This window comes from Arachis ipaensis, chromosome B01 (assembly GCF_000816755.2).
Source record: "Arachis ipaensis cultivar K30076 chromosome B01, Araip1.1, whole genome shotgun sequence".
NCBI classification, from domain to species: Eukaryota; Viridiplantae; Streptophyta; class Magnoliopsida; order Fabales; family Fabaceae; genus Arachis; species Arachis ipaensis.
The window spans coordinates 137,130,076-137,153,088 of record NC_029785.2 but is presented as its reverse complement, the minus strand read 5'-3'; the positions used below and the strand labels follow the sequence as shown (position 1 = coordinate 137,153,088).

At 35.6% G+C, this 23,013-nt stretch overlaps 4 protein-coding genes across 13 annotated transcripts in view; 1 reads left to right on the top strand and 3 right to left on the bottom strand.

Annotated features, from left to right (window-relative positions):
• On the bottom strand, positions 90-3,550 carry LOC107643372 (putative pentatricopeptide repeat-containing protein At3g49142). Of its 3 annotated transcripts, none has more exons than XM_021107448.1 (3): positions 2,848-3,550; positions 1,736-2,770; positions 90-737 (listed from the first exon to the last, which is right to left on the bottom strand). In XM_021107448.1, exons 1-3 carry the CDS (start codon positions 2,902-2,904, stop codon positions 213-215), a joined length of 1,617 nt encoding a protein of 538 aa, XP_020963107.1. In that variant the 5' UTR covers positions 2,905-3,550; the 3' UTR covers positions 90-212. The 3 variants fall into 3 exon arrangements, with proteins under 3 accessions (XP_020963107.1, XP_020963113.1, XP_020963117.1); XM_021107454.1 differs by lacking the exon at positions 90-737 and having other exon boundaries at positions 1,065-2,055; positions 2,530-2,770; positions 2,848-3,549; XM_021107458.1 differs by lacking the exon at positions 90-737 and having other exon boundaries at positions 1,065-1,893; positions 2,530-2,770; positions 2,848-3,549.
• Positions 6,695-10,605, top strand: LOC107643359 (mitogen-activated protein kinase kinase 2). Of its 3 annotated transcripts, XM_016346986.2 has the most exons (10): positions 6,695-6,824; positions 7,014-7,158; positions 7,266-7,350; positions 8,047-8,187; positions 8,739-8,963; positions 9,057-9,239; positions 9,335-9,564; positions 9,801-9,846; positions 9,927-10,022; positions 10,303-10,605. In XM_016346986.2, exons 2-9 carry the CDS (start codon positions 7,079-7,081, stop codon positions 10,014-10,016), a joined length of 1,080 nt encoding a protein of 359 aa, XP_016202472.1. In that variant the 5' UTR covers positions 6,695-6,824; positions 7,014-7,078; the 3' UTR covers positions 10,017-10,022; positions 10,303-10,605. The 3 variants fall into 3 exon arrangements, with proteins under 3 accessions (XP_016202472.1, XP_020963103.1, XP_016202464.1); XM_016346978.2 differs by having other exon boundaries at positions 6,725-7,158; XM_021107444.1 differs by lacking the exon at positions 8,047-8,187 and having other exon boundaries at positions 6,721-7,158.
• LOC107643340 (protein phosphatase 2C 56) lies at positions 10,866-14,201 on the bottom strand. 3 transcript variants are annotated; one of them, XM_016346967.2, is made up of 7 exons: positions 14,042-14,201; positions 13,476-13,564; positions 13,087-13,324; positions 12,332-12,954; positions 11,878-12,234; positions 11,683-11,788; positions 10,866-11,450 (listed from the first exon to the last, which is right to left on the bottom strand). In XM_016346967.2, the coding sequence occupies exons 3-7, from the start codon at positions 13,178-13,180 to the stop codon at positions 11,110-11,112; spliced, it is 1,521 nt and encodes a 506-aa protein (XP_016202453.1). In that variant the 5' UTR covers positions 13,181-13,324; positions 13,476-13,564; positions 14,042-14,201; the 3' UTR covers positions 10,866-11,109. The 3 variants fall into 3 exon arrangements, with proteins under 3 accessions (XP_016202453.1, XP_016202439.1, XP_016202448.1); XM_016346953.2 differs by having other exon boundaries at positions 12,332-13,324; XM_016346962.2 differs by lacking the exon at positions 13,476-13,564 and having other exon boundaries at positions 12,332-13,324; positions 14,042-14,194.
• The window catches only part of LOC107643276, a 10,075-nt gene continuing 4,711 nt past the window's right edge, over positions 17,650-23,013 (bottom strand). For 3 of the 4 annotated variants that reach the window (XM_016346880.2, XM_016346874.2, XM_021107419.1), the window contains 11 exons: positions 22,577-22,759; positions 21,574-22,317; positions 21,393-21,487; positions 21,249-21,308; positions 21,071-21,159; positions 20,323-20,874; positions 20,068-20,142; positions 19,655-19,725; positions 19,464-19,521; positions 18,806-19,067; positions 17,650-18,718 (listed from right to left, as the gene is read on the bottom strand). In XM_016346880.2, coding sequence (XP_016202366.1) covers positions 18,015-18,718; positions 18,806-19,067; positions 19,464-19,521; positions 19,655-19,725; positions 20,068-20,142; positions 20,323-20,874; positions 21,071-21,159; positions 21,249-21,308; positions 21,393-21,487; positions 21,574-22,317; positions 22,577-22,759 — 2,893 coding nt within the window. In that variant the 3' untranslated portion in view covers positions 17,650-18,014. The remainder of the gene's footprint in view (positions 18,719-18,805; positions 19,068-19,463; positions 19,522-19,654; positions 19,726-20,067; positions 20,143-20,322; positions 20,875-21,070; positions 21,160-21,248; positions 21,309-21,392; positions 21,488-21,573; positions 22,318-22,576; positions 22,760-23,013) is intronic. The other variant, XM_021107423.1, reaches the window with a different exon arrangement.

Sequence of the window (23,013 nt, the reverse complement as noted above, 5' to 3'; positions counted from 1 at the left end):
AGTTGTCCAACTCCAGCAATGGTTATATTGCTATTGAATTAAATCGCTTAGTAAATTAAATATCATAGTTGGAACAAAAAATATTCAATAAAAATTGAGTATATTTGTAAAGAAAAAATGTTAAAAATAAATAAATTCTCTGCCATCATATACAGATTATATTTCAAAATTATTGTAATGTTGTAGGATACAGTTATACTTTCACTGGGAACTCACCAATAATCTCCACAAGAGCATATACCATCCTTAAAATGGTGGAACCGATTGGTGTCCCTAACGACAATTTCCCGTCCAGCAATCTTGGAGATAAGCTTTGCAGCAATATGACAATCTCCGCAAACACGAAGATTTTTTGTGATTCTGATTGGAGAATTTTGAGTATTCAGCAGAGCAAACACAATGGCTAACTTTTCGCTGTGGACAGCAAGATGGCATTCCTTGTCCTCCTCCTCCACATCATGAAGAGCAGAATCGGTTTCAGGGACATAACCTAACTCTTTCATCTTCCCCACTAGCACACCAAGCTCTTCATAGATCTCCTTTGATTGTGGATGCAACGTGTCACCTGCGAGAAAAGTATGAACCTGATTGTTCAGCTCAACATTGCTGATTCCAGGTGTTTTTCGAATTCTCCTTCTCTTCATTAATGATCGAACAGCAGTAACTTCTTTCCATCTTCCGGCCTTTGCATAAATATTGGATAGCAAGACATAGTAACCTGATTGCTCAGGAGCCAACTGAAGTAGGTTGTCAGCTGCTAAAACCCCAATGTCCATCTCATTTTTTTTACTATATACTTAATTTTTATAAAATATATACAAATAGGATCAAATACACTCTAAATTTGTACCCTATTCTAATCATACATATCTAGACTGATCTCTGTCTTATTCACAACAGATTAAGTAACCTTATATTGGTGAGTTCCCAGTGAAGATGCTCACGCATCAAACCACACTATAAAATGAGAAATAAATAATCCAATTGAGCATGGCTTAGTTGTCCAGCTCCAGCCATGGTTATATTGCTATTGAATTAAATCGCTTAGTAAATTAAATATCATATTTGGAACCAAAAATATTGAATAAAAGTTGAGTATATTTGTACAGAAAAAATGTTAAAAATAAATAAAAATCTCTGCCATCATATACAGATTATATTTCAAAATTATTGTAATGTTGTAGGATACAGTTATACTCTCACTGGGAACTCACCAATAATCTCCACAAGAGCATATACCATCCTTAAAATGGTGGAACCGATTGGTGTCCCTAACGACAATTTCCCGTCCAGCAATCTTGGAGATAAGCTTTGCAGCAATATGACAATCTCCGCAAACACGAAGATTTTTTGTGATTCTGATTGGAGAATTTTGAGTATTCAGCAGAGCAAACACAATGGCTAACTTTTCGCTGTGGACAGCAAGATGGCATTCCTTGTCCTCCTCCTCCACATCATGAAGAGCAGAATCGGTCTCAGGGACATAACCTAACTCTTTCATCTTCCCCACTAGCACACCAAGCTCTTCATAGATCTCCTTTGATTGTGGATGCAACGTGTCACCTGCGAGAAAAGTATGAACCTGATTGTTCAGCTCAACATTGCTGATTCCAGGTGTTTTTCGAATTCTCCTTCTCTTCATTAATGATCGAACAGCAGTAACTTCTTTCCATCTTCCGGCCTTTGCATAAATATTGGATAGCAAGACATAGTAACCTGATTGCTCAGGAGCCAACTGAAGTAGGTTGTCAGCTGCTAAAAGCCCAATGTCCATGTTGGAGTACACACGACAAGAACTAAGCAGCGCACCCCACACCCTTTCATTGGGCTCCACCGGCATCTGCTTGATGAAATTGTAAGCTTCATCTACTTGACCGGCACGCCCTAAAAGATCTACATAACAAGCAAAGTGTTCAATTCTTGGTGTTAAGTTATATTTCTCTGTCATCTGTTTAAAATAGATTTTCCCTTCATCTAGTAATCCTGAATGGCTACATGCCGAGAGAATTGCGACGAAGGCAATTGAATCTGGGCTCAGACCAGAATTTTGCATTTCTGTAAAGAGTTCCACAGCATTACAACCTTGTCCAGCCATAGCATAGGCAGATATCAATGAAGTCCATGAAGCAACATCGCGAAGTTTCATCCTATCAAATACTTTTCTTGCATCATCTAAACATCCACACCTAGCATACATGTCTATTAATGCATTTTCCAATAGCAAATTTGGACACAATTTCTTCCAATCAACATATTCATGAATCCTCCTTCCTAACAATAAAGCCGAGAGATCCCCACAAGCTGGAAGAACACTAGCGCAAGTGATTGCATCAGGTTCTACCCCAGTTTTCTCCATTTCTAAATACAACTCTACAGCTTTGCTAGGCATAGAATTTTTCATATACGTGGCTATCATCACATTCCATGAAACCAAACTCTTCTTGTCTAAATTCATAAACATATCCCTAACATACAAAACATTATTAGATGATGTGTTACTTACAGCTGGCATGAGACTAGCCAATGTACCTGCATCTGGTTTTTGTTTCAAAGCCTCCATTTCCCGGCAAACCTCCAATGCATCATCAAACTGCATATTCTGCGCATATCCTGCAACCATTGAGTTCCACGATACAACATCCCTGCTTGGCACTTCATCTAGAGCACGCCTTGCCTCGAGCAAGCAACCACATTTCCCATACATTGCAATGAGACCATTCCCAACGAACACATTTGAATCAAGCCGAACCTTCAGCAGAGCTCCATGCAGCTGCAACCCAAAGCTCAAATTATCAGAGCAAGCCTTCAGAACACAAGGGTAAGTATAATGATCTGGACTAAACCCACCATTAACCATGGCCTTGAAAACATGCAATGCATCATCAAACCAATGGTTATTGACATAACTTCTAATCATGACATTATAGAACACAACATTTCTCTCAGGAATTTCGTCAAACACCTTCCGTGCAAACAAGGGTTCACCACAAGCAGCATATGCTCGCATGAGCTTGATTCCTATAGATGGGTTGTCATGAAAACTGAGGTAATAAATCTTGGAGTGGACACTTTTCAAGGTTTTTATATCTGGGTATTGGTCTAATGCTTTGCCCAGAAGTTCCTCATAAAAGAAGCGGGTTTGTGGGGATGACAAAGTTTTTATTTTTGAAGAAACGAAGGCTTTTAACTTGAAAAAATGAAGAGGTTTCATGAATTTGAAAATGTTATTTTGTCTATGTTGGATTGCATGGCACTGTACCCACTTGGAGCTTCATTAGCACCAGAAACCAATACAATCCAAGGAACACACGCTAGTTGGTTGCGAAACGGTGACGGTGAGGAAGCTGGTTCCGTTTGGTTCTGCCGCCGGCGAAGCGAGCGCAGGAAGGCGGCGACTGCGCTTGAGACTGTGAGGACACAGAGCGCGACGAGTGGCTGAGTCCAAAACGGTGAGTGCCAGACCGAGAGAGAAGTGAGACACCGGAGACCAGAGTGACGTGAGACGGTGAGAGAGCTTGAGGGAGAGAGAGTGGCGAGAAAGAGACCAGAGAAGAGTGACGTTGAGGCTTTAGGGGTGGGTACTGGGCAACTTTGATTTGGGCTTGAGCTGTGCCTATCTGGGCTTGAACAATAACTTAAGCCCATATTCAGAAAAGATTTTTAAAACTTTTATCTTTTCCATGACCAAAACCCAAAAACGTTAATCTTTTTTAGTCTTTATGGTATTTTTATCAACCAAAACAAAAAAAAAAAAAAATTACACAAGGACCATTAATAAAAAAAAAAAATCAGATTCACAACAGATTAGTTTTTTGTCGGTCGAATTGGAAGATATCGTGAACAACCAAATAAAAGAAATACTCATGCAATTTAGGCCATAACATATTAACATGCTTTTTTATACGTTGTACCCAAATTACCAAATACAAACTTTGGCAATGCCAAGTGGTGGATAAGAACCTTAAAAATGTTAGTAGTGGATAAGAATCCTTAAAAAAATTGGGTATGTGAATATATAGTGTGTGAATTCGTGATATAATATCTAAGATTAAATATTGTGTAATAGTTAGCTAAGTAGTCTTCTAGTTTTAAGCAATTTAGTAATAATACTTTAACATATTAACTAGAGATATAAATAAATAAATATATTTTTAGTGAATTAAAAATTTTACAGATATTATTTTAGATGTTGTCTATTTTAGGTGCACTATTAAAGAATGTCCTCTTTCATGAGTTTTTTAGCTATTTATAGAAATAAGTTTGTATATCTTTATTTAGCTTTTCTAATTTTTTTATTTCTTCAACGAACTCTTTTTGAATTGTAGACCTTACACACTTCCAAAGCAACCCTCTAAGCTGATTATCCTTTCACCGTTTGTTAAAGTTCCTTCATAAATACCAAACACAGAATTTGTGATGGACATTTAGGAATACATCCTGAACTGCATGGATAAGTCCCTGCATAACCAAAAAGTCAATACAAAATAACAAAAGTCTATAATCGAGCCTCAAAAAGGTCCCTCATATTATAATAATAAACTCAGACTGGTTCCTAAAGTTGTGTAAGTGACATCACATTGGCCTTTTGACAGAATAAACAGATACTACCGTATATAGCAACCATCAACTATGCAGCATACAGTTTATACAACAACTACTCAATTGTTTTAAATAGCAGTAAATAGATTTATTATTTATCACACATATATAACAATAAACAACAATATTCTAAGATATTTAACAATAAACAACAGTAAAAAAATTCACTAATCATCAGTTATATCTCATAATCTTTGATTACTATCATTAATTAAGATATCTAGCAATAAACAATAAGAATACCTTTTGCATGTCTGAAATAAAACACTAACTATGTTATTTGTAATCAGTAATCACCTAAGTCTTGATGCAACAATTCCAGAAACTATCGCAAATTCTCCGTATTTTCGATGGACACAATTACATAAGCAATCACATAAATGTGATTGTTTATGTCTTGACCAATGCCAAAGAAGATTTGACCACCTATTTTGATCTTAGAATTTTTGAATGATGAATAATATATATAATTTTTATTTTATTTTATGTTAATTAATTTTTATAACATATGTGTTATATATGTAGTACAAATAAGATAGAATACACTTTAAATTTATACTCTATTCTACTCATAAATATCTAGACTAATATCTATCTTATTCACAACAGATCAAATAATCCTCCTTACTCGAATAAATTGGGCCGGATTAGATATCCACGGAATATTAAACAAAAATATTGCTACTATATTGCAACACAAAGAAAGTCTTTGGAAGAATAATTCGATGGTCGTGGCTCCTTCTCATCATTTTCCAACCACGTGTTTCTATGTGCCTTCCTTCAAAAGATCTTTCTCTTCATTTATTCGGCAGCGATTTACTNAGATAAGGTAAATATAAAAAGATATTAATCATTTAATATTTTCTTTTCATAATTTTTCCAACTCTGACAAGTCTAGTTTCCATGTGTTACTCGTGAATTTAAACACGAAACTAAGTTCCCAATGGCCGCAAAAAGAAAGAAGAAAAAACAACTTGTTTGTAATAAGTAATAACTAGTCAGATTGATGAACAAGTGTGAACTGTGTTCCATTTATTTGGGGCGTCAAAAAACACAATGTCAAACAACAAGTACAATTCTTAGCCCCTTTGGATTTATATTCATAGTCACCACACAATGACATTAGGTTATTAGTTAATTAGTAACAACACGACATACATTGAATATTCATCATTTGAAACTTAAAACTATAGTTCTATTTATGTTGAAAATATCAATACTTCTACAAATTTAATATATACATAGCTCAATTTGACTATATTTAACTGCTTAAACTTTTATTCTATATCTTAGCTTAGCAACTTAGTATTATATTTAAGAGTTTAAAAATGTATGAAGAAAGCATCTTAAAAAGAGACGGCAAAAAACCTTAAAAGTAAAAACCGTTTCAGTTGTTAATTTATTATTAGATTCCATTACTATATTAGTGGATACATTTGTACACTCACATATACTAAATATAACACAATAATTAAGCAGTAGTTATAAACACAAGGTGCACCTAGTAACAACCATTTTCCAGGTATAAAAAAGTTTTATGTTTTATTTCTTCTTAAATTCTTATCCAATTTTCAATTAATAGCATAAAATACTACTAAGAAGAATATGAATTTTCTTCTAATTGTCCAATTTGTGTTAAAAAATTGAAAAAACTCATAGTACACAAATTGGACCATACGAGTTGTTTGATTTTAAAATTTTGCTTAAGAAATCGCTTGGTCCGACTTGTGGTTGAGCAAATATGAATTTTGGAAGCTAGAAAACGGACCCTCCGAGTTGTTTGTTGTTGTCAAATTTTTTATGAAATGGAATATCAAACGCAAATCGGATCAAGTTCTGTTCCACTGACACCACATGGCTGTGAAGCACCTATATTCCCCATATCCGAGTCCAACACCACTTTTACTTCTATATTCAAATTAAAAAGTTACATTATTAACATAAAATAATTTTATACTTGTATTTAATTACGTAACGCCATATCACTAAAAATAACTATCTTTTTACATTGACTACGTAAATAATTATCTAAAAAATGTAATTACATGAACTGCATAAAATAATTTATACTATGCATTAAAATTAAACTCTTTAAGATTTTGGAGGTGTGACAAGAATTAAGAAACGGAGAAAGAGAACAAACAAAAAATGATGAAAAGTCAACAAACAGTCTCCATCTTCAAAGCTGCTTCTTTTCCATCTCCCACCCCAGTTGCTCGTCAATGGTGACTGCTCTCTCACTCAACCAATCACATCATTTTCACAAATTTAATTTTTTCTAGTACCTCAATTCCCCAACAAAGCTCTCATTTTTAACCAAAATTTTAGCATATAAAATGTTTTTTTAGCTGTTACTATTTATATAGAGTCTTTCACTATTAAAGTTTATTTCTTTTCTTCCTTTAAAAACCAAGTGAGAAACTCTGAAAGAGGTAGTGAGTTATCTCCATCATCAGAGAGTGCCATAATCATCATCACTATGAGGAAAGGACTTCTGGGCCCCAGTCTCAAGCTCTCTGTCCCTGCTTCATCTGATCAAGCTTCTTTTTCCAAGTTCCTGTGAGTCTCTCTCTCTCTCTCTGCTTATGTAATTGAATGTGATTGTTATGTGTTTGTGTTTTTGACTAACTGGGATTTGTTTGTATTATGGGATGTGAAAATTGCAGGACTGAAAGTGGAACCTTTAAAGATGGGGATCTGCTTGTCAACAGGGATGGAGTTAGAATTGTTTCTCAGAGTGAAGTGGAGCCTGTAACTTATTTCTCTATCTCAAATCTTTTCCCTTTTTTATTTTTTGTGTCTATATGTTCTTATCTTTGCACCTGTTGTGTTTGTGTGTATGTGTGTGCGTGGTTTTTTTCCTTGAATATAATATCCAATTGGATTGGTTAGTTGTTTGTCCAACTATTCTGTTGCATTTCATATATTGGATCTATGAATTGCCTTCTGTGATGTGAAGGGATTCCTAAATTTTCTATTAAGTTCCTTGTTTCTAGGCTTCCAAACCCAAATGGAGCATATTTCTTAGCTTTTGCTACTGTTTTGAACTGAAGCAGATATTGTTACATAATTTAATTTCTGTTATAATTTCTCCTCTTGATTGCTTTCTCTTTAAATGGAGACTCAAGCTGCATAAAATTATGCATTTTGCTCAGCTGAAGTCACTCAATTCACCATCACGAAATAAACTTGTTCTTGACCTTCATTTCAATTCCATTTAAACTTTTTGAGTGTCTCAGTTCAAACTTGTTCATGTTAAACTCCACACATGTAGTTATAATGAAATCTAACTCCCAGAATTATGCTTTTTAATATAATGAGGGCATGGTTTAAAGATTGGATTCCTGCACTCTTGTTTTGTCTTTTCATATTTTTGGCACGAGACATATGCTGGCTGATTTCTCCCACTCTATGTTAATATATGGCCGTAATATGTCATATTATCAGCCACCTCCAAACCCGATCATGCCGATAGACAACCAGCTAAGTTTGGCAGATATAGACACAATCAAAGTGGTTGGAAAAGGAACTGGAGGGGTTGTGCAGTTGGTGCAACATAAATGGACTAATCAGTTTTTTGCATTAAAGGTATACTCGATGCATACTGCTAACTTTTTTTCTTTCACCTAATTGGTTTATCTTTTTGTATTGGCAATGTCTAGCGTATAACATATCATCTTCCCATCTCCAACATGTTGATTTCGCTGAACACTGGCATTCAAAACTTGCTATCTTCATTCAATTTCCATGCCACTTTAGGGGACATGCTATGTTAAATTTCAGAAAATGTTCTTTTCTTTAGAGTACGATGATTTAATTTCATCATGGGTAACTCAATTTCATTCAAGTAGTTAGTTAAACCATTGATTTGGATTTGATATTCTGGGACATGAAATAGGGCAAGTGATGGGGTAGCATATCTCATGTAATGGTTTCCCTATTTGCTTTTTAGTATTTTTTAAATTTCAGTCGGTTCTCTGCATGCTTGTAAGTTAGCAATCTAGTTTAGTAGCTTGAAATGCTGCTGCTTCTATATAATAATTTTTACAAAGTAATTGAACTGATGAACTAACTTCTTCCTTAATGCTGTTATCCACTGTGGTCTATTATCACTTGTGCATGATTTCTTCTCAATACAGGAAATTCAAATGAATATCGAGGAGTCTATGCGAAAGCAGATAGCACAAGAGCTGAAAATTAATCAATCAGCACAATGTCCTTATGTTGTTGTCTGCTACCAGTCATTCTATGCCAATGGTGTTATATCAATCATCTTAGAGTACATGGATGGAGGGTCCTTAGCGGATCTTCTGAAGAAAGTCAAAACAATTCCAGAAGCTAATCTTGCAGCCATCTGTAAACAGGTGAGGAAGCCAGAAACTATACCTCAGTTTTTCACCCAAAATTCTTTTCTCTGAATCCCGAATCTGCGTCCATTTCTTTTATTTTTTATGTAGGTGCTAAAGGGATTAATGTATCTTCACCATGAAAAACATATCATCCACAGAGACTTGAAACCTTCTAATTTGTTGATAAATCATAGAGGTGAAGTAAAGATTACTGATTTTGGTGTGAGTGCAATTATGGAAAGTACATCCGGTCAAGCAAATACTTTCATCGGCACATTCAACTATATGTCTGTAAGTATTATATGCAATATATTTGTCATTTTTCTCTGATCACCAAGTTGTAAACTGTTGCATGGAACTTAACATCCGCTCTACCAATTTTACAGCCAGAGAGGATCAACGGTAGCCAGCGTGGCTATAACTACAAAAGTGATATATGGAGCTTGGGATTAATATTGCTCGAGTGTGCTATGGGGAGGTTTCCATACACACCACCAGATCAAAGTGAGACATGGGAGAGTATTTTCGAACTTATTGAAACCATTGTAGATAAACCTCCTCCTACTGCTCCATCAGAACACTTTTCTGCAGAATTTTGCTCATTTATATCAGCATGGTATGTGATACTTTTGACTTAAGTAACATGCCAAAAGAGAATAAAATAAGACATTAAATAACACTAGTGTTTTCTTAGAAGTCGTAATGAAATTAGCTTGGATGCTTGAGGAGCCTATAATTTTGTAGAATGTCTATAAATGAATAACAATAGTAAAAGTTTTTTCTTAAATTTCTCGTCATTGTGTGATTCTTACGAGACTTCTAATCTTCCTTTTCGATCTCCTCTTCGTTTAGCTTACAGAAAGACCCGAAGGATAGACTAACAGCTCAGGAACTTATGGTAGGACTAAATCTTGATTCTTAGCTTTTACCATGCACACAATCATCTTCCTGACACAATATATCTGATTGAAACTCCAGGGACATCCTTTTGTCAGCATGTACGATGACTTGCATATAGATCTTGGAGCATACTTCTCCAACGCAGGATCTCCACTCGCAACCTTATAAAATTTGGTATGCACTAATCCTGGACTTAATTATAAGCAGAAGAGATTTTTTTTTCCTTCTATATTTGTTGAATTGGTAAATATATACATGGTTATGTTTTCGAGCCCTTATCTTCAATTAGAAGGATCCGTTTTTATGAAAGCATGTCCTAGGTTGCCCAGGAGGCTGAAACAGTTTTTTTTAAGGCAATATAATCCTTTTTCAGATATAGTTTCATGAACTACAAATGATGGGATTTAAGATACTGATATTTCATTATATATTAATGTATTTATTTATTTTGTAGGCTTGCTTGGCATATGAGCAGTGGTAGCAGATGATTCAAATTCAGAGGCAGTTCCTGAGTCATGTCTAAAAATTCTGTATTTTATTATTGAGTGATTGAATTTCAAGAGTTTGTTGAAAAGCTCTTTATGTAAGGGCCAAGAAATTGCAACAGTTGGCTGTTCATGAGGAATTTTAATTCTGAAATTCAAGTTTTAGGGATCATTTGCAACAAAATGTTTGACCTTCTAATGATTTTGCAACAAATCATATCACTAGGATTTACCAAAACTGTTGAAATTATATGGCGCTCAAACTTTTAATACACATAAGTTCTCTCGGGCTGTGCTAATTGAAATAAAAATTAAAGATATGAATTCAGAATGCTTTTAGTTTTAGCTATTCTTTAGTCTTTTAAAACCTGCACTTCTGGCTGAAGGATCATTCAAGCTATGTTTGTGACTTTTATATTTGGTTAAACCTTGTCAAATTGTTTAGAAATGCTTATAATCAAACCAAAGTGTGGTTGCTGCATAAGTTTAGAACTAAGTTCTGATCATTTGAACATCTATCAAGAAAAGTTAATAATTAAACTTTTCAAATTTTTTATTCTTGGAAAGCTCTGATAGTCATAAAGATAACTTATCCAAGGTGAAGGTATCATTGTACAATGCAAATTTAGCATACATAACTTACTTAGCCCTGTGAAAAACTGGCGGGCTAAATGTGTTAATACTTAATACTGCCAAAAAAAAAACTGAAAATCAATAGGATAGTAGTTGAAGATATTACATATGTAAAACTTAACGCTAGATAACATGTATTTTGTTTATGCTTTTCTCTTAATTTTTCTTTGAGCCTTCAAGTCTATCACAATTACAGAGATGTTATCTTTGCTTCCCCTTTGGAGGGCAAGTCTAGAGAGATACTCTGCAGCAGAGTGAGCTGCAGGGTCAACTCCTTCTTCAACTTGTTCGGTCATTGACGCATTCTCGCCATACTTCTTGTGCCAAAGAAGGATCCTCTTCCGTGCAACTTCACAGGCTTCTTCATTTGTCACCACATCCCATAAACCATCACTAGCTAGAATAAGGCACTCGTCATGTTTCTCCCGTTGCACAAACTTCACTTCCGGTTCTGGAATAATACATGGTTTCAAGTACCTATCACCTATTGGACAAGAACTAAGATGATTAGACTAATTGCAAGGAACTAAATGCTATATTTTGTAGCAAAAAAGAAATACTTTTTCGTAGTGTCCTATACAAAGGCTGTACCATTTTATTTATTTTACTAGAAACCATAACCCTTATCAAGAAAAAGTTTACAGTAACTAGCATCACTTAAAATCCAACTACATTGACATAAATATGCTGCAGAGATGCCAAAGGCAGATACATACCTATGGATCTTGACATTGCCAAAACGCCAAGAACTCGGTACCCTTGCCAATGTATGACCCTTCCTCCTGCAGCTTCTATCCTTGCCCACTCATCCTCCCTGTTTGGCTGCAAACATGTAGTAAAGCCTCCTCTATCAGATGGCTCCAATTTTTAACTCATGAAAAACATTGTGAAAATAGAAAGAAGTGCCTTACTTTGTGGTCAGCAGACAATGGAATGGCTTCTTTTCCGCGATACAAGACGGCTCTTGAATCCCCACAATTTGCGACTATTATGTGTGATTGATTCAATATGGCAACCACTGCAGTGGAGCCAGCAGTCTCAGGAGCAATTGGTTCAATCGTAGACTCTAGTCCACCAATGTTATTTCCGCCATTACCAGCTCGAATTCCTCCAACTTCATCATCAACTTTCTGAAAACAACTTACAAATGCTTTCTTCCAATAGTCCTGTAAAGAATCTCCCAGTTCTGTTTCTGCCAAACTTGATTGTGCAGCTTCTATCTCCTCAATCAAAGCTGAATGCAGGCGTTCCCGGCAGTAATTGGCAACCTACCAACCAAAAAGAACAAAAAAATAAAATCCAGTTAGCGTCAGACTTCAATAAAAGTTGTATAATTTTATTTTGATAGTGATTTTTAACTAATACCTGAAAGCCTCCATGTCCATCATAGACACCGAAAAAGTGGGCTAATGAGCATATTGTGTTATCGTTCACATGGCTATCTGTTAGCATCTTTGAAGGAACTTGAAGAAGTTTAGGCTTAACAGCTATAGCATCTTCCATCTCTGGTCTTTTTCCACAGATTGATGAAAAACCACAGAGAACACGACTACTCACTTCCGAAGCATTCGGGTTGCTTGTTCTGTTAGCCTGATCAAGAGGTGCAGCACAAAACTTTGGATCAGACCCATCCAATCCCCTTGGATCCTCACTCTCAAGATCCATTGCAACAGAAACTGTGTTCTCCTCTGGCTGCAGTGCTGGATGTGTCTTGTTTAATCCATACTCAGCATAGATTTTATCATCAACCCCGATGATAACTGGCGAATCTATCTCAGAATAAATGGCCTTCAAGGATGCAGCTTCCTCCCCAGAGGGGCTGCGTTTGTCATTGGAGCTTGAACTATGTAGACAACGAAAATCCACAGCCAGCATGAATTCATCTTCCTTCCTTGGTGGGTTATGGCTTTCTCTCAAGACCCAATTACTGTCACATTCAATAACCATTTCTGAGACAACGGCAGCTCCAACTTCATTCTCCTTCATCTCTGCAGATACCGTAATTTGATGTTTGAGACTTACATCAGAATGATTATCACTTCCAACAGAATATGGTTGGCAACCTTCCACTGAAGGATTTAATATTAAAGCTGCAGCAGTATTTGCCATAAGCTTTATACCAGTTATCTCCACGTGGGTTGCCACTGCTGACTCCTTCTGAATCAAGTTCCCAATTGTAAATGGCACTGCAACACTAGAAGATATTTCCTCCATTCGTTTACTTTGCCTTGTAGCAATAGCCTTATCCTCTATAGTATCCAATAAGCTATGCAAAGCCTTTAACCACTTTTTTCCCTTGCTTTTCCCTTAATCCTCTTTTCTATGGCTCAATCAGCATCAAAGGCACCAATAAGGCTCCTAAGACAAGTAATCAACAAGTTTAGAAACAACCTTCCCTAGAGGCACTAAAATTAAATGCAGTGTAACAAGACTCATTCAAAAGCCTATATTTATTGAAGCAGAAAAGCTGACGCAAGAATAACACACTAGATCCTTTTGTGAAATTCACCTGATTTTGGCCTTGATCCTATAATGTAAGAGGGCACAAGTGGTGCTCCAAAACCTTATATTCCTAACTCCACACCAGCCCTCTGATCCCTGGAAGGATACACAGGCAATTTTTTATTTATTGAACCAGAATCATCATATAATTGACAAAGTCAGTAAATGTTTTGTCTCTCTCTCTCTCTCAAACAAAAACAGGAACAAAGGAAATGGGGTCATTGGAAATAAAAATAAGAAATAACATAGGAAACAAATAGCAGAAATATGAGAAGAGAGAGGTTCCCTAGATCTGAGATATCCAACATCAGCCATTGAACATAACTCCCCATGGTATCGACAATTATGTTCCTTTCATGTGTCAACTACAACAAGACCACCTCAACCCCTCAAAAGCATATTGATTGCAAATATTGGTCATGTCAACAACTCCAATCCCACTAGGTCCCTTCGTTATATCTATCATGAACTATTCCTAGATTTCATTCCTTAGTGCTCTTAGATTTATCTCTAAGGAATAAAAACAAACAGTTAAAGGGCATAACATATAGTAATCTGAATTGTTTTGCTTACCTTCTCAAAAATGAAAGATAGTGCATGTAAAGCCAAGGAAGGGAATGAAGGAGGAGGAAACAGAACAGAAAGCCTCAAGTATATGCAGTTATTGATTGTTATTATTGTTGTTGTTATTGGTTATTTAGTAATTAAGTTAGGAAAATGAAATGAAAGCACAAAGTATTTATTTCCTTCAGGAGTTTTTTATTCTTTCTGATAAGAAAAAGAAAGGAGTTTCAGCTTTGGAAAATAAATAAATTTAGTAACATAAATAATTTAATACGCAACACGTGTCTCTTTTATTCCTTATTTATTTTTCCTTATGTTGGAAATTTTCAAAATCCTTTAGAATGAAAAAGTAAAAGCAAAAAAGTAAAATGTATTATGTAATGTAATTAGGCATGACATTTATTTTATTCTCTTTCTGCTATGGTAGGATTATGCAAGAAATTGACACCTAGCCCTATCTTTTTGTGTTTTGGTTGATGAGTTTGGTTACATCATTATTTAAAGAAAGCATTTCTTTAAACTACCAATACAAGATTAAGACGTGGAAGTCATTCTAATCTTAAAATTCAACCCCTTCTCTCTTTCATCCATTATGGACGGACCATATTATCTTTTATTATTACAAGCATAGTCATCATTAGCTAATTTATTAATTAATCAAAGATCAAATGTTGAACAATCGACAACATTGCTTTACTTAAATACATTGCTAATCAATAATTATTTCGAATTTTTCATTAAAATATATTACTTCTAAAACCTTTTTTTATTTTAAAAGAACTTTATTATATCGATTATGTTATATGTATATTAAAACTAGTTACTAAAGTCAATCACCAATATAAAATATATATTAGAATATAAATACACATAGAAAATAAATTAAATCACATATATATTTATACAAAAATAATTTAGGCTACGTTTGTTTACAAAGACAGGATACTGAGACATGGACAGAGAGACACAAAATTATGTTTGACAGAAGAGACATAGACAGAGACAGTGTGTCCAGAGACACTGAATTAGTGTATTTTGTGTCCATCCTGACAGGAAGGATATGGAGACACTAATAAAGGACACAACTTATTTTTCATTTTTTTTTATTATTTTTGTTAATTTTTCATAATTATATTTTTTTATTATTATATTTTTCATCTCAAATTTTTTGAATGAGAAAAATGAGAATAAATTAGATTTTCATAATTTGTTCTAATTTATCACCAAATAGAATATAAGAATACAAAATTTTGTATCTCTGTCCATCAGTGTCCTATTCTTAGAAACAAGCGCAGCCTTAGTAATTGATTTTAATGACTGATTTTGATGTGTATTATTATATTATTAAATAAAATAATGGAAAATTTCGGAAAACAAGGAAAGGAAAAGCAGAAAGGCCAGTACGAGGAGGCCACGTGCATGGGCGAGAGAATCGAGAAGCTCAGCACCAAGGGAGATGTACGAAATTATTATATAATAAAAAACAATAAAATAAATATATAGGTGCAGATGGGGTGCGTGCAAATGGAAAAAATGGAAGAAAAAGGTTTGCTGTATATAGAAAAGAGAGAATGAGGTAATGTTGTAAGAGAGAGATGCATGAACTGACAGAGACAACAAAAAACTGTGAATTATAAAACCAAACGTAACAAAGTGAAGTGAAGCAGTGACAGTTGACGCGTACAACATTGGCATTTGCCATTCCCATGCTCCTAAGAAGATATATCCTACAGATTCTCTTTAAGTCTTTAACCTCTTTCTCTTCAATGTAAGGTTGTCGGGTAAATAATTCATTCTCCTAATGATAAGTCTTTAATTATAATTATTATGAACATCTCCTAAGTTATTAAATAGAAAAGGATAAAGTATTAAATTGGTTCCTTACGTTTGGACGTAATTCTGTTTTGCTTCTTAAGGTTTAAAGTGTCCTATTTGAATCCAAAAAAGTTTCATTTAGCTTCAATTTAGTCCCACCAGAAGTTAAAGATAAATAATTAACAAAATATCTTATATGACAGTAGTATAAAAATAAGGTCGATAATCTAGAGAATAACTACAAACTCCAGAGGCACAAAATCAACCGTAAATGCATCAATATATTTATTTATCATTTTTTTTATAATTAAAATGAAATATTTTTTATAAAACTAAAAAATATTAAATACATGTATTGACTATTGATGCATCCACGTTGATTTTGTGCCTCTGGAACTTGTACTTATTCTCCAAATTATCGACCTTGTTCTTATACTGCTGTCATGTAGGACATTTTCTTAATTATTTATCTTTGACCTCAGGTGGGACTAAATTAAAACTAAATGAAACTTTTTTAGATTCAAATAGAATACTTTAAACCTTAAGGACCAAAACAGGATTACGCCAAAACGTAGGGGACTAATTTAGTACTTTACTCAATAAAAAATTAATATTTTAAAAAATAAAAATATTATAATTGTTTTATTCATATACAGATGATGATGATATCATCATTCCTTAATGCTGTTAGCATTATTTATGCATATAGGTTTGTGCCGAAAGGCAGTGACAGATGAAGAGAGGTTCAACAGCCTTCAGTTTATCTCCACGTGTTGTCTCTCTCCATCTTGGGAGCTGACCAACCGACCATATCATATTCACTCCTCCAATCATTCATCCCTTTCTCTCTCTTATGTCTTCTCTTTCTGCATGTTACCATGTTTAATGCCATTAAATTGAAATAAAGATTTTGCTAATTGAACAAAAAAAGAATATTATTGGATAGTTAACAAGGAAGAACATGATCCCTATGTCTGTTGGAACTTAGAAGAAACACCAGAAAGGTTCTTCAAGGGTTTCTTGGATAAATGTCAAAGGTTCTGACAGATTCTCATCAAGTCCCAATATATAGAGCAGAAATCTGACTCCAGCAGCATCAAGTCAAATATATCATGAGGAACTCAAGTGTAAGGAGAAAGACAATCATGTGAGTTAAGTTATACATGGACAACATACCATCCAAGTTAACTTGAACATTTATGTTCCAACCGAATTTTTATACAAGATCACAGCAAGATTGTTTAACTAAAATCATATCAGAACTTAGAAAATGATATGAAATTGGGAATTCCATTAAGGATTCAGCTTGCAGCTCAATTACTTAAATAAAAATTTTGTCCAAGCACTAATCATGCCAAGAATATCTGAGATTACTTACCAACAAGATGCCTGGTTAATCTTCAACATCTTGAGTCAAACAAGGATATCTGAACTCTCAATGCTTTGTAATGATCTTTTATGATTATTAAAAGATCAGGCAAAATGTGTAAACCAGGTTCACTTTCAAAACCTTTAATTGATAAAAATAGAAACAGAGCGCTTTATTCTTGCAGCTAATAAATCTAACACCCTGATGATGAAAGTTAACCAGAATCTGCTAATCTGATGAAGCATAAATGCCACCGCTTTTCTGCACAAAAGTTAAAAATCTGGACTGCACCTCGATACATAAACAACTCAACTTCATATCTGCAGAGCTCAAAGTACCAACAAAAATCCTATGCTCAGAATAAAAGGGAAAATGATATAAGGAAGAAGGGGGGAAAGGGTTGAAATGGCCAACAGAAGATTGCAACCTGATGTTACTGCAGAAAATGAAAAGCTGATTTTATTAGAAATATTAAATGTATGTACAAGGGGCCTTGTCTCTGATTTGTAAGAGCTACAACCAGGGTACTGTGGCTAACATATAATCTACTAGAAATACTAAATTGTACCTAGAACAAAAAGATCTTTACAGTGGAAGTCACGAATTTCGACACGAGCAAAATCTGAAACAGATGGAAAGGTCACTCAAAACCAACTTGGAGAGTCTACCAAAGAATCTATATAACCTAATTGTGGACAGGATTAGCCATAAGACTATCCTATGTGACTAGTCATTTCTTATAAGTACTTTTTCCTTTGTTATTGGTATAATGAACAGGACTATACAAAGAAAGCAGCTTCAGACCATCATATTCAAGTCTGAAAGGTCATCCATGGGAATTTCAAGGCCCATGAAATCGTTATCTTGTAATCCATCGTCATCAATATTCAACCATGAACCAAGATCCTGACCTTGGTCAGCAAGATCATCAATTCCTGGTAGCTGTAGGTTGGACAAATCTATAGGCTCGTGTTCATCCAAACCACCCAAGCCAAACTCATCCTTTTCCTTGGCATTGCTATTAGTAGACGTTTCATTTGATTTTGAACCAGATGGCAATGCTGCTTTAGGCTGCTCTGATAACTTGCCAACGAGGCCATTGACTGAAACAGAATGCTGTGTTGCTTTCTGCTTAGGCTTTGCTTTGGATTTTCTTTCTCCCTTAGCACTGGATGATGCAGGCCTACCAACTTTTGTAGTTCCATTTCTAGATAGCACCTCTCTGCCATGTCCCTTTCCATCTCTATCCCTCTCACTTCTCTTTCCTTTTGCACTGCTTGTTAGAGAACTTACAATGCCAGGAGCACTTGAAGTACCTATTGTACCACCAACATCATCAAGGGACAATTCCCTCTTCTTCAACCTATTTGACCAGAGGTCCTCCTTCCCACCATTTTGTTCAGATGAATGATTTATAGCAGGGAACATATCTGATGAACTTAGATCATGGTTATCCAAATTCTGACTAAATTGTGAAGGGCTCTGCTGTGAACCCATGGAGGCTGCAAAAAGAAACAAAATGATGGCACTGAACACAGCCAACGCAAGCAGATTAGAGCAGCTATTAAATAAAGTAATGCAGAACACACCTGTTCTTGCTTCCAGAGTAAGGGGAGAAACATATGGTTTTGAGGATTCAGCCTCCATTCCATCTAATTGCCGGACAGCATTAAGCTGGGTAGCAGCAGCAATGAACATATCCTTGAACGAAGACTCACTGAAGCAGCTCTTGCCTGTATCTTCAAACTGATGGCACCGTTCCAATGTCCGCTTAACAAATCCCAATGCAGCTTGCTTGGCCATTTTGTTGCTTGAATTTCGCCCACCCGAGGTACCAGGACCCCAACAAGCCTGTCAATAAACCATTTGTCAGTACACTTTGCCATATGACCTAATGGTCACAGGTTTTAAGCACAGAAAACAGCCCCTTCAATCACAGGTAAAAATGCATATCCACTGCCTCTCCAACAGAGAGTTTTTTTTTTTTCTAATGATATCATAAAAAGGTAATCCAAACCATCAGTATACAGAGTCCACTGAATTCCAAGGCTTGAGCCTAGTTGGCTACCACAGGTAAAATTCCCCTAATGCTCGTAATTCTTTGGACTACACACAAGATAGTTTGCCTTGGAATATGTCAATATATCATGTCTGAATTTATATCTTGATATTTTACTCCCTCTTTCCACTAGTAAATGGTAACATTATATGAATAAGGGGAGTCACACTATATGTTAGGAAGATTACCATGTACTTCTCATAAGCCATTACAATGAGTTTTTCCACGGCACGTCGTTCAAAATCCCTGTTAACCAGAAATTAGCATTTTCATGAGCACATTGTAGGCTAAAAATGCTTAAACTAAGCAAATGATAAGGGTATAAGTAATTTTTTATTTTTATTCAAAACAAATAAATCATAAATGACGCTGCAATTACTTTTCTAGAAGTTCTTTTCCCACTGTGGCAGAATTCAACAATCCATCTAGCATGTCTTTCTTCTTCGAAACCTGAATATTCAAGAAGCAAGATCATAAAGTGAATTGCATATTAAAAATGAAGTTAATTTCAATGTTGAATGAAACTTCTGAACCAAGCCCACATATTTACAATAAACTTGGAAAATGATAGTCCCATGTCAGTTGGTATGTGGGGAGAGTAGCATGGTAAGATTCCTAAAAAATCCCTTCATATTAATTTCCTTTCCCTTCCCTTCTCCTCCATGCCCCCATAAGGGGCCCACTTCTGATTACCATCTTACAAAACTAACATAAATATTGAATGTATAACTATTACATAACAAATCCTAAGTATGGGTAAATATATAACTTGGTCTCAGCTTCATTCAGTACCTGTCCTTGGTAAAGCTCCTCTAACCTAGCAATATCCTCCATTATTCGTTCATCATCTGTGTGTGACATTTCAGGCTTGAAAAAGAAAAGCAAATCAATAAGCATCATACTAGCATGCAAAAAGATTTAATTATAAAAACCAAAAACATCTTACAATAAATCCAATGGTTACATCAATAAGAAGACTTCCAGTTGGAATGCAGAACAAACCAGAACAGTTTAGTTAAATTCATCGGATTTGGCACATAAGCTTACCACTGGTTCCAGGGCAATTCCAATGCTTTGAAGCTCCAAAAGAAGCTTATCATTAATATCTAAGCTATCATATTGCAGCTCTGAACATCTTGATACTTTATCATGGAGTAACCCATTTACAGAGTTAGCAAGGCTTGAATTTAACCCAGTTGATGGAATACGAACTACATCATTTTCACCTTCATCATGTTCTGGATTCCCAAAAATCCGATAACCATTATAAGCAGAATGACAACTAAACTGAGAATTAGTTCGTGATCGATAATCCAAGCCATTCAATTCAAACTCCCCGTCGGTCTCAAATTCAGCATCGTATGCATCAAACTTGAAATCTTCACTTCCACTATCACAATCCTCTGAGATTAATGCTGCTATAAGCCTTTGATAGAGAGGAGTTGAACTATGATCTCCTTTAGATGGTTGTAACTGCTCTGCAATAATTCCAGTACTCCTTTGAGCATCAAGGCCAACATCTCTTTCAAAACCATTCAGCCCAAATCCATTACCAATGGTTTCATCGGTATGCATCGGTGTGCTTGATTCAAGATTTTCCTACATGCCAAATGACATGTTAAAAAAGTATCAAAATTTGATTAATTTGGTCCTATTACAGCTTTCTCTCAAAAAATCCAACTTTTCGAGTAAATTTAATTATGCTTAAATTGACAACAGAAAGTTTATTTACAGACCATTAGAGCATTATAAGCAAAAGAAACTTGTCACTCTTTCTAAAGGTAAAGAAAAGTACCTTCTGCTTCCAGTTAGCAATATCATCCTCAGATATTAAACTGAAGAAAGACTCCATCTGCTTCCAGAACGGGCTGGAAAAGGCACGAGCTGCACCAATATTTTTTTCTCTTCAAAACTACTCCACCAGAAGAACACATATGGGCAACAAATAAGATAGTATGTAGTAAGACACATACCAGAGTTGATAACAGCCTTTACAGCAGCCAACAGCTCTTCTTGTCCATCTTCTGACCCAACTAAACCAATAAAACCAAAAGTGAATAACTATATGCAGTCACAGTGAAAACTTCAGTCAATTGATCTTAAACAGGAACTAGTACCAATAAAGTCTGCTGCTGCACTAACAGCAGTAGGCTTCTGACGTGCATAGGCTTTACGGTCAGAAAGTTTCCTCGTTGGTGGACGACCTGCCTTGCTGCAAGGATTTCATAAATGCAATAAAACGTTAATGTGCAACCAAAAAATCACTGAACAACTTAAACTATTTAAACAGAGTTGAACCTCTCATTCTTCTCTAGTCTTGCACTTCTAAGTTGTTTTGCAGTTCCAATATTTCCAAGCTTTTCAGATGTCATTGGCACCAGAGACCTTGAGGCAGTAAAACCCCGTCCTGTCCTTCCCTGCCTTCGAACACCATCTCCATGTTCTTCTCCAGATATAATCTTATTCTTTCTTGTTGGCAAGACCAAGTTAGACACCTTTTGAATGTTTTGTCCACCTTTCTGTTCAATCTCTTCTGATTTCCTGCTCTTCTCTTTTGGTGGTTTAACCTCAGCCATCCCTGACTCTTCACTTTCAGATAAGGCAGCTGAAGATGAAGTATCGCCCTTTAATTTATTTTGTTGCGAATTGCCAACCAAGCGTCTGGCAAATCCTAGCCCAGCATCATTACCAGCCACATCAGAGACAGCATCCGAAGAAGGAGCTTCATCGTTATTTGAAGCAGTGGGCATGAAATTTGTTCTTCTGGCAGTGCGAGAGCTCTTTTGTGGCCTTTGCCAGTGAACAACAGGTGGGGAAGATGACCGTGCTGATGCCACACGTTTCCGATTGTTTGTACCAACACCAGCAGGAGGCTTTGTGGTGCAATGAGACAGCTCCCAGTCATTAGGAACAGCTGCTCTATGGACAACTGGTGACAACTTGGGGGCAACTCCTGAACTTGATCGTGGGGCCCGAATAGCAGAATTCATCTTTGTACCAGAGGTGGGGCTAGCTGAATTAAATTCATCTCGAACAGTTGCCCTGTGCATAGAACAAAGCATAGACATTGAATAAATTACAAAATAAATATCAAAAGACATTTGAACTATAGTCACAAGGTGTCGAAGCACACAACGAAGAAAAAACTGAACAACCCCATACAAAACAAGAAAATTAGGAGAAAGCAACAAGCAGCGGCGACAAACTTGGGGGGGAGGGGGGGATGTCATCAAGGATGATGATTATAACCAAAAGAAGCGTAGAACTATAAAACAAAAAGGGCTCAATGATTTGCACTTACTTGTTAACAGCTTTGAAGTTCACCTTTTCCTTGTCTGAACTAGCAGGACGACCCCGCCTCTCGTTGACAAGGGAACTATTATCTTGGTCATTTCTAGGGGTAGAGGTACGGATGGCCAACCCAGTCTGTTGAGAGATGCCATCTGATTTTCCACTTCCAACAGTTCCATTAGATACCCCTGGCCTACAGAAAGACACAGAAAAATATTGTATTTTTAGGCTAGATCATATCAGGATAATCAAAACGGAATTGAATCATTAAAAAAAAGGAAAAAACTCCTGCTCATAGCAAGAAAAACAGTACATGATATGTTCAATATGCGAATTTTGATCTTTATAATCAGAAACAACCTAGCAAAGTACTCACAATAATAATCAAAATCATGTGAGTTTTGAAGTAAATCCTTTTGCATATACATTATCTGGAGACAACCCCCA

Bases quoted from the DNA above. Each gene is read 5' to 3' on its own strand.
- LOC107643372 (XM_021107448.1), bottom strand. From the start codon at position 2,904: ATGTCAATAACCATTGGTTTGATGATGCATTGCATGTTTTCAAGGCCA. The intron at 2,771-2,847 runs GTGGGTTTAGTC...TTTGGGTTGCAG, and splicing joins TTTCAAGGCCATGGTTAATG to CTGCATGGAGCTCTGCTGAA. The intron at 738-1,735 runs TTGGCTCCTGAG...AACCTACTTCAG, and splicing joins CAGCTGACAACCTACTTCAG to TTGGCTCCTGAGCAATCAGG.
- LOC107643359 (XM_016346986.2), top strand. From the start codon at position 7,079: ATGAGGAAAGGACTTCTGGGCCCCAGTCTCAAGCTCTCTGTCCCTGCT. The intron at 8,188-8,738 runs GTATACTCGATG...TTCTCAATACAG, and splicing joins ATCAGTTTTTTGCATTAAAG to GAAATTCAAATGAATATCGA. The intron at 9,240-9,334 runs GTAAGTATTATA...CCAATTTTACAG, and splicing joins GCACATTCAACTATATGTCT to CCAGAGAGGATCAACGGTAG.
- LOC107643340 (XM_016346953.2), bottom strand. From the start codon at position 13,180: ATGGAGGAAATATCTTCTAGTGTTGCAGTGCCATTTACAATTGGGAAC. The intron at 12,235-12,331 runs GTATTAGTTAAA...TTTGGTTGGTAG, and splicing joins ATGGACATGGAGGCTTTCAG to GTTGCCAATTACTGCCGGGA. The intron at 11,789-11,877 runs GTAAGGCACTTC...ACATGTTTGCAG, and splicing joins CATTGTCTGCTGACCACAAA to CCAAACAGGGAGGATGAGTG.